Genomic DNA, 13,071 nt, shown 5'->3' on the forward strand with positions numbered 1-13,071 from the left:
AACGGCTCCGGCCGGAAACGCGCGCCGGGACGGTGGTTCCCACGTGCTCACGGTCTGGCTTCACCACCCGCGCCCGCCCCAGCGCCGCAAATAAGAGCCCTGAAGCGAAGTGCGGAATGTTTATTAAGAGAGAGTGAGGGTGGCGGGTGCGAGGGGAGACGCAGGAGCGAACCAGGCTGCGGCCGCAGCCTTTCGTCGACCCTCCCGCGCAGACGGCAGGTGCTCACCACGCGGGAGCGGCACCTGGGGCGCCGGGCGCGGGGAGGGGAGCCAGGGCCGCCCGCCGGCTCAGTGCAGCCGCACGTGCTGCGCCAGCTCCGCGGCGTCCTGGAAGCGGCGCGGGCAGAGCGGGCAGGCGTGCGGCGGCCCGGCACGGGCGCGGTGCGTGGCGCGGTGCCTCGACAGGTGGCTGGAGCGCTTGAAGGCCTTGCCGCAGGCGCCGCACGTGAAGGGCTTGAGGTCCGAGTGCGACACACGGTGGCTCTGCAGCCGCAGGGGGCTAGCGAAGACGCGGGCGCACTCGGGGCAGCTGTAGCCCTTGCGCGGCCCGGGCTCTCCAGGCGGCGCCTCGCGCGGGGTCGGGCCGCGCGGCTCCTCTTCCAGCGGCGCTGTGTACGTGTAGGGGACCCCGTTGGCGTCGATGAGCAGGTGGCGGCCCAGCCGCGGGGGCCGGGGCCCCGCCGCCGAGGACGCAGTGGAGGCAGGGCCCTCCGCCGGGGGGAAAGGGGGCGCCTTGGGGGGCGGCGGGTCCATGGCCTCGGGAGAGGAGGCCCGAGGGTGGGGGGGCCGCGGCGGCAACAGCAGCATCCGGAGCGGCAGCTGGGAGCGGCGGAGGGGAGACAGGTCAACACGGCCGCTGCCCGGGGACAGTGTCCCCGCCGTCTCAGCGCTCGCGGCCCTCTGTCCCACTGACCTCCTCCCTAACGGGAAAGGGGGCTGCCTCCAGGCCGACTCGCTCGGCCGCACCAGGCAGCCTCGACGGCTTCTCCCGCTAAGCTCAGCAGCTCAGAGACCCCACCTGCCTTTCCTCGCGAGTCCTCCTCTCCTCCCCCAGGGGACCCGAAGGCATCACCCGGCCTCTTCCCTCCTCCTCCTCCTCCTCCTCCTCCTCCTCCTCCTCGCCTTCCTCCTGCTTCCCGCCTCCCTCACTCCTCGACAGCCAATCAAATCCCAAGCCTATTTTGTCCTTTACATCTTCATGGCTTCTTCCAAGTCTCGCCAGGAGTCTTGCCTCCAGAATTTGTCTAACGGGTCGCTTCCTCGGCCACAACTTAGGATGCATCCTCTCCCCACCCCCCACCCCACCACCAGGACCACCGCAGAGGCCTCTCTTTGGCCTCCAGACCTCCTAGACCTCCATGCCCACTAGTTCCCTGGAAGGGCTCCCAAACCTGGATACGTCTATGGCTGCTCTTAATTTCCTCCCAAGGTACGTCCCCAGAGTCCCACTAATCCAGTTCCCCACTTTTCCAACCGGAGCTCCTCTAACTTGTTCCTACACTTGGCACCTTAAGGATTCAACACACTCTTCCATCACCTAGGGGCTTCCCTGATGGCTCAGACGGTAAAGAATCCGCCTGCAACGTGGGGGACCTGGTTTCGATCCCTGGGGTGGGAAGATCCCCTGGAGGAGGAGGGATCGGCTACCCACTCCAGTATTCTGGCCTGGAGAATCCTATGGACAGCGGAGTCTGGCAGGCTACAGTCCCTGAGGTCGCACAGAGTCGGAGACGACTCAGCGACTTTCACTCCATCATCTAACCTCCGAATTTCAGGTACGCATCGCTAGGACACCTGAACTGCCAGCCTTCTGTGCAGGCGTCGCCTTGTGAACTTTCACACCTGCTACATCCCCAGCTCCCCCGTTCCCGGGGGTCCTTCTCTGGCCCGGCCCCTACCCATAGGCCGCTGACATCGTTCCGACCCTCTCCATAGCTGCCGGAGCCCCCGTCCCAAGCACCTCCCTTCCGCGGGATGCAGCACCTTTATTTCCCCATCCCTCCCCGCGCTGTGCCCGGCTCAGCGCCGCCACCCCGCCGCCTCGCTCAGCTTCCCGCGCTCCCCCAGGACCCGCGCTGCCCCTGCCCCTCCATCCCCGCCGTGGCCGGCCCCACCCCCCACCCCGGTTACGGCCGGCCCGGCGCGGCTCCTCCCTCCATCCCGACCCCTGTACCCGGTGCAGCGGCCTCTCGGGTCCGGAGGAGCGGGCCGAGGTCCCGTGCGGCCCGGGCTTCCCCTCGCGAGGGCCGGCGGCGGCGGGGCCGAAGCTTCGGGGAGCTCCGGGCCGGCGGCGCCGGGAACGCAGGCGCGGGGGGCGCGGGGGCGCGAGGGGCGGCGGCGTCCCTGGGAAACGGCGCCGGCCGGAAGCGCGCGCCGCAGCGAAGGTTCCGCCGCTCTTGAGCTTCTGGGGGTCGGGAGCGGGGAGGGGGCCAGAGCGCGAGAACCGCAGCGACCGCCCGCGCCGGGAGCTGCTCGGGGCCTGGAACCTAGGTCGGAGGGTAAACGAAGGTGGGCGGGGCTGCGTCTGCCCGAAGTCCCGCCCGAGCGGGGTCGCCCAGGCCGTCTCCTCGCCCCGGCCATCCCGCCTGCGTCCGCTGCCCGGCGAGGCCGAGGGCGGGAGGGCCGACATTTCTGCCCGCGGGGCTGATGCAGGTCCCAGGTCCAGAGGCCAGCCTGGGGGCCAACGTGTCCCCGCTGGGATCCTCCCGCCCGCAAAGTGAGGAAACCGAGGCCCAGAGAAGCCCAAAGCCTGCCAGATGGGCAGATGGGGAGGGGTGGGCTTCTCATATCGGGGGAGCCGAGGACCAGAGCCCCCAGATACGGAGGGGTGGGCTTCTCATTGGGTGGGTTGGGGGGGAGGGGGGCCCAAAGGACCAGAGTCCCCAGATGGGGAGATGGGGGGCGCTTCTCATGGGGGGACGGGGGAAGGGGACAGAGGACCGGAGAGAACCAGAGTCCCCAGATGGGGAGATTAGGATTGGGGGGTGGGGGTGCCGATGACCAGAGGGTGGCAGGGCATCCAGGCCGGCCCGGGACCTAGAGCGGGGGTCGGCTCCGGGCAGCCAGGTGGCCGCAGCGCTGCAAGGCGGGCGCAGGCGGAGAACGCGAGGAGTTGGAACCCGGAGAGCAGCGCTGGGAGCCGCGCGCAAGGCCCCACTCCGCGCGCCCGCAGTTCGTCCTCCGGTTGCGCGATGATCCGGGAGCGAACGCCACGCGCCGCCGGCACCAGAGCTGCGTGGGGCCAGCGCGGCAGCTGGGGGCACAGAGCAGAGAGAACCGGCACTAAGGTCGCGCCCCGACCAAGGACCCGGGTTGGGCCAGAGCTCCCTCTGAGAGAACTGCCAACAAGAACTTTCTGCAATGATGGAAAAATCCTCTGACCTGCTCTCTGTGCAGGGGAACTGCCGCATATCTGAAAGGTGGCTCGTGGTTGAGGACCTGACTTTAAAACGTTTCTCTTTTTTAAATAAATAGGTGGCTAGTGGCTGCCCACCCTGAGGTACAGCTCCTGACCCACACTCAGCCAGTTGCAAACTGGAGACCCGCGGGCCACAGAGGGTTGAGTTATATTTGGCTTGGATCGCAAATATGTTTTACTGGGCAATAATCTAAATGCCTACTGACCTGGGGAGTTCCTCTTTCAGTATCCTATCATTTTGCCTTTTCATACTGTTCATGGGGTTCTCAAGGCAAGAATACCGAAGTGGTTTGCCATTCCCTTTTGAAAGGGATGGGAATACCATACCACCTGACCTGCCTTTTGAGAAACCTATATGCAGGTCAGGAAGCAACAGTTAGAACTGGACATGGAACAGACTGGTTCCAAATAGGAAAAGGAGTACGTCAAGGCTGTATATTGTCACCCTGCTTATTTAACTTATATGCAGAGTACATCATGAGAAACGCTGGGCTGGAAGAAGCACAAGCTGGAATCAAGATTGCCGGGAGAAATATCAATAACCTCAGATATGCAGATGACACCACCCTTATGGCAGAAAGTGAAGAGGAACTAAAAAGCCTCTTGATGAAAGAGAGTGAAAAAGTTGGCTTAAAGCTTAACATGCAGAAAACTAAGATCATGGGATCTAGCCCCATCACTTCATGGGAAATAGATGGGGAAACAGTAGAAACAGTGTCAGACTTTATTTTGGGGGGCTCCAAAATCACTGCAGATGGTGTCGCAGCCATGAAATTAAAAGACGCTTACTCCTTGGAAGGAAAGTTATGACCAACCTAGATAGCATATTCAAAAGCAGAGACATAACTTTGCCAATAAAAGTCCGTCTAGTCAAGGCTATGGTTTTTCCAGTAGTCATGTATGGATGTGAGAGTTGGACTGTGAAGAAAGCTGAGCGCCAAAGAATTGATGCTTTTGAACTGTGGTGTTGGAGAAGACTCTTGAGAGTCCCTTGGACTGCAAGGAGATCCAACCAGTCCATTCTTAAGATCAGCCCTGGGTGTTCTTTGGAAGGACTGATGCTAAAGCTGAAGCTCCAGTACTTTGGCCACCTCATGTGAAGAGTTGACTCATTGGAAAAGACTCTGATGCTGGGAGGGATTGGGGGCAGGAGGAAAAGGGGACGACAGAGGATGAGATGGCTGGATGGCATCACCGACTCCATGGACATGAGTTTGAGTGAACTCCGGGAGTTGGTGATGGACAGGGAGGCCTGGCATGCTGCAATTCATGGGGTTGCAAAGAGACGGACACGACTGAGTGACTGAACTGAACTGAATCTAAATACCAGAAAATGCACACACAAATCCCCAGAAATAGAAAAAAGTCTCTAGGTGGGGCAACAGTAAGCTGAACTGATGAAACATTCTTCAGAAAACCTTCAAGAAACCTGCAAGTGACCAAACAATTGTGGTATCAGGCTAAAGATCCTCCCCTGCAGCTGTGTTTAAAATAGAGGAGACATGGAAGCAGCCTAAAGGCGCATCAACAAATAAATGGATCAAGATGTCATTCACAGATACAATGGAATATTACTCCACCAGCAAAAGAACAAAATCATGTCTTTTGCAACAATATGGATGGCCCTAGAGATTGTCATACTGAGTGGTCAGAAAAACTGAAACATTGTATGACATCCCTTATATGCAGAATCTTAAATGATACAGATGAACTTATGTACAAGACAGAAGCAGACTCACAGGGACTTCCCTGGTGGTCCAGTGACTAGGACTCCACACTCCCAATGCAGAGGGCCGGGGCTCAATCCCTGGTCAGGGAACTAGATCCCACATGCCACAATTAAAACTTGATGCAACCAAAACAAATAAACAGACTCACCAACTTAAAAGAAGGCTCTTATGGTTCTGGAGGTGGGAGAGGATGGGGAGGGAAGGATAGTGAGTTTAGGATGGACATGTTCACACTGCTATATTTCAAATGGATAACCAACAAGGGCCTACTGTATGGCATCACTATATCTTACATGATTTGGAGAATAACTTTGGTGTTTGTCTTAATTTTTTATTCAATAAAAGTTTTATTAGAAAAACAAAGATCCTCCAGAATTGTACAGTCCTGAAGGGCAACCACTGGCCACCACGTGGCTCTCGAGCACTTGGCATGTGTCCAGGCTGACCTGAGGTGGGCTGTGATGCAGACACCCCTCAGATTCTGAAGACTGAGTACAAAGAGTGTAAAGTACATCGTGAATGATGTCTGTGTGGATTCCACTGAGAAAGGATACTCTGGGTAAACTGAGTGGGTTAAGTATTAAATGAGTCCTTAAAATTATTTCAGCTGTTCCTTTTCACTTTTTAAAGTGTGGCTCCCTACTGTATATTGTTGGTCCTACAAGTTCTTCCTCCTCTAGTTTCATGGCAGGTGGTAGGGAAAATGGACGGAAACTGGTGGATTGAGAGAGGGTGTCCAGCAATGGCACCCCACTCCAGTACTGTTGCCTGGAAAATCCCATGGATGGAGGAGCCTGGTAGGCTGCAGTCCACGGGGTTGCAAAGAGTTGGACACGACTGAAGCGACTTAGCAGTAACAGCAGCACACTGGCTTAAGGGGCCAACACCCCTCCGTCTACGCCAGGCATCTCAGCTTTGGCGCTGCTGACCTCTGGGGGCTGGGCCATTCTCTGCTGCGGAGTTGTCCTGCACACTATGGAGGCTGACCAGCATCTGTGGTGCCACCTTCAGATGCCAGGAGCACTGTCACCCCCGCCCCCACCCAAACCTCTCACCCGGCTGTGACAACAGGTCTGGCCAAATGTCCCTAGAGGGAACAACACAGATCCTGGGCTACAGAGACACCCCCGTGAATCTCTCCCCTGGATCCCTTTCTTAAGTTTCAGATCCAGAAAACTAGCTTTGTAGGTGAGAACCACACCCATCTCGACATAGTAACAATGACTAACATTTATTGGGCCTTTCCTATGGTGCCCTTGGACTCCAAGGAGATCCAACCAATCTATCCTAAAAGAAATCAACCCTGAATATTCATTGGAAGGACTGATGCTGAAGCTGAAGCTCCAATACTTTGGCCACCTAATAAGAACTGACTCCCTGGAAAACACACTGATGCTGGGAAAGACTGAGGGCAGGAGGAGAAGGGGATGACAGAGGATGAGATGGTTGGACAGCATCACAGACTCAATGGACATGAGTTTGAACAAACTCCGGGAGATGGTGGACAGGGAGGTCTGGCATGCTGCAGTCCATGGGGTCGCAGAGTCGGACATGACTGAGCGACTGAACAGCAGGGTGCCAGCGGTTGTGGTTGTTAGATGCACCGAGTCCTCAGAGCAGACCCAGACGGGAAGCGTCTTGAGGATCCCAACCTTATAGACGAGGAAACAGAAGCTCAGAGAGGTCACGTGATGGGCCGGAAGCCATGCATCCTCAGGTGGGGGAGCCAGGATGGCACTGCCTCTACCTGACCTGAGTCAGAGGTCATGGCCACTGTCTGCGGGCACCTCGGGCTTGTCCCCAGCCCACTGCTGCCATGGTAACAGCCTCCCCTCCCACCCCTCTGCCTCCTCTGGCCCCCTCTCCCTATGGCAACACTGAAGCAATTTTGTAAACCCACCAAAACATGTCACTCCCTAACCCCAAACCCTTCTTGCTGCACTTTAGAGTAAACCCCAGAAGCGCCCCAGCCCTGTGTGGACTGGCCCCCAGCACCACAGTGCCCCCTTGCCAACCTCTCCCACCTCCTGGGCCTTGTGTGTGCTGTTCCTCCCTCTGGAATGTTCCTCCCAACCCCTTACAAGGATGCATCTTTTCTGGCCAGGTGGGAACTCAAGTAACCCTTCATCACTGGAGCACTGCAGGTGATATCAGAGGCAGGGAGGGGAGGGGAGGCCCCCCTCTGCCCCTCGGGCCATCTCCTCTGCATCTCGATTTACAGTCCCTGAGGGTCTTGCTCCTTAACGGATTTGCTGTTTTCCTGCCTGCCTTTCCTGCTCTGTCCTGGGCAAGTCTATCCTCAGACTCTAGCAAAGGTCTGGGGAGCCAGGAGCAGCTGAATTCAATACTGGTTAAATGATCGAATGAATGGAATTCAGTCACCCTGCCCGAAGGTAAAGCTCATCTCCCCCACCCAAACAAAATGCCCTGCTTCTCTCCTGGGACAGGGTCTCGGTGACGCCCTACATCCACCCATAGGTCCCCATCCCACCCCCCCACCTCACTCCCCAAAGCCGGGCAGGCACCGAGTGCTCCCTCCCTCCTCCTCCACCCCCCAAGCTCCAGCTCTGGCTCCTTCCTCCCACCTGGGCCCTTGCACCAGCCTTCTCCCTGGTACCCTGGCCCCCAGAACTCCTCCCACCCTGGCCCGATACTCATCTCACAGCTGCCTCACATGCATGAAACCTTCTCACATCCCCTGTGACCCTCAGGACTAAGTCCCCAGGTTCCTCCGCCTGGGATCTGAGGCCCTTCTTGACGTGGCCCAGCCACATGTGGCATCACCCAGCTCCGACCCAACTGAGGGACCTACTCCTAGGACAGCACTCCAGCCTACAATCCACACCCACAAAGGAAAGGTTCCCACCTTGGTCGGGTTCCAGCCCTACCACTGCAATTTAAAAAGGACTCAAACTAACTAACGTTTATTTTCATCTGCCTCAGCAGGCACCATGAGTTACTAGAAAGAAGTGATGAAGGTAACGCCCTGGCAGTCCAGTGCTTAGGACTCCTGGCTTTCACTGCCAAGGGCGCAAGTTCCATCCCTGGTTGGGAACTAATACTAAGATCCGCCAAGGCGCTACTAAGACTCCGCGAGTTGTTCTGCTCGGTCAAAGGAAAAAATAAAAGTTACGCAACACTGTGTGCTACCTTCATATTAGGTGAGTTTGCAGCTCACCTAATAAGGACGCTTCATTCTGTCCCATCTCACAGAAACTGAGTCCAGGATGGGTGGTGATCAATCCCAGGCTATGAAGAGAGGCTGTGGGAGAGTCAGGGGTCCAACAAGAGACTCCTGCTTCTCCCCGCTGGCCAGGATAGCTGGAGGTCACAAGTAATTTCAGGAGGAGGAAACTGGCCCAGCGAGGCAGCCTCAGATCATAGGGCAAGTAAGCAGGGGGCCCAGACCCCGCACTCTACCCTCTGTACCAGAAACGGGAGCCTCTACGGGGCCCCTGCGGTCTCTCCACCGTCCAGGAAATCCCTTCCAGCCGAGCGGTCCTGGACGTGCTGGGCCAGCCGCCGGGCCTCCTGAGAACACAAGAGCACAGCGGGCAGGTGTATGAAGCGACGCCTCCGAATCCTCGCTGGCGTGCTTGAAGACCTCCGAGCGGGGAGTGCTGTGGCTCCGGCGATGCGGGGAGCTCCCGGGGAGGGACAGGGACAGGAGGAGCGCCTGGGCTCCGGCCACGCAGGGCCAACACCATCCCCGGCGGTGAGCGGGTGACGGGCCTTCTGAGGTGGGCAGGGGCCCCGGGGTGGGGTCCATCCTAGGGAAGGAGGGCCCATGGCCCCCGAAGAGGCTCGGGGTCGAGGAGCCCTCTGAGAGCCTGGGGGGCGGACATACGCGGGATCCTCTAAATTAGCTCTTTCCGCGGAACCCACCAGCTCCGAGTCGTTCCGCCCCGCGTGCCTGCGTCTGAGCGGGCGCCCCAGCGGACGCACCGCGCCGCTCGGGCCTCTCCGGCCGCGCGGAGCTCAGGCCCTGCCTCCCGGCGCAGGCTGGCGGAGCGGGAGCCTCTCGGGTCCGAGCGCGGCGGGAAGTGGCCCGAGAGGCGGCCCCAGGACGTCTGTCCGCGGCGCGGTGGAGGTGGATTCTAAAAGCCCGAAGCCCTCTTCCGGCTCCCGCCACCATTGCGGACGGGCGGGGCCCGAGGCATCCGTCCCGGCGGGAAACAAACACCCGCGAACCACAGTTCCGGGTGCCTGAGCGCCTCACCTCTGCCATCGGAGGGTTGAAAAAAAGAAAATACCCAGCCAGTATAAAGTCACTATTTGGAGACGCGGCAGATGCGGAGGGAGGGAAGACAAAAGAGATAGCTTTTGTCCGAAAAGTGACTTGCCTTTAAAAGTCACTTTATCGTTCTAGGCTGGAGAAGGAACCAGTCATTCTACAATAGGAAAAAGTGTTGTTAGTCGCTCAGTCGTGTCCAACTCTTTATGACCCCATGGACTGTAGTCCGTCGGGCTCCTCTGTCCATGGGGATTCTCCAGACAAGAAAACGGGAGTGGGTTGCCATTTCCCAGTCCTGGAGACCTTCCTGACCCAGGGATCTCCTGCATTGCAGGCAGATTCTTTGCCATCTGAGCCAAGGAGACCAGAAATCGCCCTGGGAGGTGAATGCATCTTTCATGATACTGTCTCCTGCTTCCCCTGCCACCCACGGACTCGCAGCACACCCGAAGGCTGAAGATCATACAGTGTTAGAAAGACCCAGCACAGAAAAGGATGCTGCCTTGTCCTTCAGAGATGCCAGGGCCTAGCTCTGCAACTGACAGCCCTCGAGCTGGATGCTGGCGGCCTGGGGCAGGATTCCCAGGACGTGGCCCCCTAAAGGCATGCCTGTTGTGCCCTTCCCTCCCTATGCATCTACCACGGGCTTCCCTGATGGCTCAGCTGGTAAAGAATCCGCCTGCAATGCGGGAGACAAGTATTCAATCCCTCGGTTGGGAAGATCCCTTGGCGATGGGAACAGCTACCCACTCCAGTATTCTGGCCTGGAGAATCCCATGAACTACAGTCCATGGGGTCGCAAAGAGTCAGACACGCCTGAGAGACTTTCACTGTATCTTTCCCTTTTTGTGCCCACATTAGCAGGAGACCCAGTCTGCCCTGATACACCAGGGCGTGCTGACCGGCTCCCTGGTAAGGCTGACCTGCCAGGAGCAGCAAGAGCAGCGGCAGGAAGCTCGGTGGGTGAGACGGGGCGGGCAGAGACAGCGGGGTCCTTTGAAGGCCTTGCCACAAGCTTCACAAATGAAGCACCGGACGTCCGGACGGACGAGGGCGTGGGCCTTGAGACAGGCCGCGTTCCTGGAAGCCGGCAGGCAGCTGGGACAGCCGCGCGCTGGGTGGGGCTGTGTTACTGGGCTTCCCCACTCACGGCGTCTGTGCCCGTCCAGTCAGTGAGCAGGGATTGATAAGGACAGAGCGAAGGGGCAAAGCAGACGGTTAAATACCCTTCGAGTATCTTTCTCTCCAGCTCCAAGGTCTCTTCCTTTCATGCAGGTCCTGCGACACCAATGAAGTGTTTCCACTGCCCCCCACCCTCGCCATCCCCACCGCGGCCGCCAATGAAGCCTCTCACCTCCAGAGTCTGTATTCGGTCGATCCCATCACCTCCCCACCGTCTCTTTCCAAAGCCACCTCCCCCGCTCCCCCGCCCCAAGACCTGCCTGGTTTCCGCCGCTTCTCTGTTCCCAAGAGGCTCGGCACAAACCATAGACAGAGGTTTCTGGAGGGCTACAGTCCATGGGGTCACAAAGAGTCGGACATGACTCAGCAACTAAGCGCAGCACATCACTAGCACAGCAGTAGCTGCAAGCACCATGTCCCCTCAGTGGGTCAGCAGGTCCGGTCTTGGTGACCTGGTCTCGTGCTCCAGGGCTCTTACTCCGGGCGTGACCCTTCTGTTCGTCCGTTATGAGGAATGGCCTCCCGAAAGCCCGATCCCGGAGTGCAGGAGGCGAAAACATTAACCCCCTACCCGGGAGCCCTAAGTGGGGACACACGGGCTCCGACCACCGAGCAGAGGGGGGGGGGGGGGGGGGGGGGGGGGTCACGTGAAAGCCTTCCGCCCGGAAACATACCCCTCAAAGGAAGGGTTCCAAGGACCTTTAGTTCCGCTGGCTTGAAGCGGAGTTATTTTGTTCAACACTTATCTGTTGTGTATTGTTCAACACAAATGGCTCTTAGATACCAGCTTATGGGGGTAAAAGCGTGAGCCAACCAGACCTAGGTAGTCCCCGCCTTCCTGTACCTTAAGAGGCGACACATGTTATCTGCATTGGATACCTGCTGCAACAAGGAACTCTCCTAAGCCTCCTGGGGGCGACAGAGACCAAAATATTGACGTCTTCCCAGCAACCCCAGCCCCAGCACCTAGGAGAAGCAGGTAGGGATGACAATCAAGAGATAAATTCAACAACGACGAGTCAGCGTCACTAAAGAATCGGATATATGCCGAAAAGAGAATTTGAACAAGAAGGTGTCAGATTCAGTCCTAGCATTTTACAGATGAGGGAACTGACGCGCAAGAAGTTTAAGTGAGAGGCTGATGGTCCCACAGCAAGTGGGTGCCGGAGCCAGAGTTACATCCTAAATCCGGGAGGTCTTTACACTTTCTCATCCCCAGACCGTCATTTTCAGGAACGTGTCCTATGGTCCCTGAGAGTTAGAGGGGTGCAGCTGAAAGACGGTTAGGGAAAGAGCTGCCCGAATGTGACACAGCCCTCAAGGCTGGCTGTGGGTGCTGGCCAGGAAAAACCAGAAGGCTGGGCTTTCTAGCTCCTACCCACGCAGAGCGCTGGGAATTCACAAACGGCCGCCTTCTTGCCTCAGTACCCACTGTCTTGAAAGAGTGGGCATTCCATGTTTCCTGGCAAATATCAGATTGTAATGAGGAGCTTAGAAACAGCAGGATTCCAATTCTCGTTTCAAATCAATCAGACCTCAAATTTCTCCAGGCAAACCTCCCCACCCCTCCGCTCTCCAGGCTGCTTGGCTTATGGGATCTTTGTTGTCCAACACCAGGGATTGAACCCAGATCCACTGCAGTGAAAGCACCAAGTCCTAACTACTGAACCGCCAGGGAACTCCTGTCTCTGGGCAAATCTGAAAAGCATGTGGTGACTCAGTTTCCTCATCTGTCATGCACTGTTAGACACTCTTTGCTTTTCCTTTTAATCTTACTTTTCTATATTCAGATGTAGATTATGATAGAAGAAATTTTCAGATGTTGATGTATGGGGAAGTCCTTCTGGCTGATACATGATCTGTCTTGAACTTTATGCTGACCAGAACAGCCTGTCTTATGGCCTGTCAAGCATACATTGTCTTCATACATCTTCTATAACCAGTAAAGAATGTAAGTAAAATAAAAATGGAGTCACTGTGGCTTAGGCATCAAAAATGGAGCTGGAGGATTTCCCTGGTGGCACAGTCAATAGGAACCCACCTGCCAATGCAGGAGACACAGGTTCGACCCCTGGTCCAGAAAGAGCCTAAATGCCAAGGAGCAGTTAAGCTTGTGTGCCGAAACTAATGAGCTCATGCGCTGCAACTCCTGAAGCTGGAGCACCTAGAGCCCGTGCTCCACAAGAAGAGAAGCCACAGCAATGAGAGGCCCCGCACTTCAACAAAGAGTAGTCCCCACTTGCTGCAACTAGAGAAAGCCTGTGCAGCAAGAAGAACCCAGTGCAGCCAAAAAATACATATTTTTTTGTTAATGGAGCTGGGTAGTCATTGTAGACATGGTCTCAGATGCACTGTTCCATTACTGAGAACTTGAATTTTCTGAACTGTATCAGACTCAAGGCCAGCACCTGCCATTCTCAAAACAGTATCTGCTAGCAGCTGCCACCTTAGACCTTAACCTGGACTAATCCTGTTTCAAGTGCTCAATACCGACGCATGGCTGGTGG

At 57.2% G+C, this 13,071-nt stretch overlaps 1 protein-coding gene across 3 annotated transcripts; it reads right to left on the reverse strand.

Moving 5' to 3' along the window:
• Window positions 1-105: 105 nt before the first annotated feature.
• Window positions 106-10,285, reverse strand: ZNF580 (zinc finger protein 580). Of its 3 annotated transcripts, none has more exons than XM_044930905.1 (4): window positions 9,034-10,285; window positions 8,578-8,679; window positions 2,174-3,253; window positions 106-819 (listed from the first exon to the last, which is right to left on the reverse strand). In XM_044930905.1, exons 3-4 carry the CDS (start codon window positions 2,627-2,629, stop codon window positions 289-291), a joined length of 987 nt encoding a protein of 328 aa, XP_044786840.1. In that variant the 5' UTR covers window positions 2,630-3,253; window positions 8,578-8,679; window positions 9,034-10,285; the 3' UTR covers window positions 106-288. The 3 variants fall into 3 exon arrangements, with proteins under 3 accessions (XP_044786840.1, XP_025125410.1, XP_044786841.1); XM_025269625.2 differs by having other exon boundaries at window positions 8,327-8,679; XM_044930906.1 differs by lacking the exons at window positions 2,174-3,253; window positions 8,578-8,679; window positions 9,034-10,285 and adding an exon at window positions 914-938.
• Window positions 10,286-13,071: the final 2,786 nt, after the last annotated feature.

This window comes from Bubalus bubalis, chromosome 18, assembly GCF_019923935.1.
Source record: "Bubalus bubalis isolate 160015118507 breed Murrah chromosome 18, NDDB_SH_1, whole genome shotgun sequence".
In the NCBI taxonomy this organism is placed as follows: domain Eukaryota; kingdom Metazoa; phylum Chordata; class Mammalia; order Artiodactyla; family Bovidae; genus Bubalus; species Bubalus bubalis.

Coding starts and splice junctions, on each gene's coding strand:
- ZNF580 (XM_044930905.1), bottom strand. CDS start 2,629: ATGTCGGCCCTCCCGCCCTCGGCCTCGCCGGGCAGCGGACGCAGGCGG. Junction 820..2,173: donor CCGAGAGGCCGCTGCACCGG/GTACAGGGGTCG, acceptor CGCCGCTCCCAG/CTGCCGCTCCGGATGCTGCT.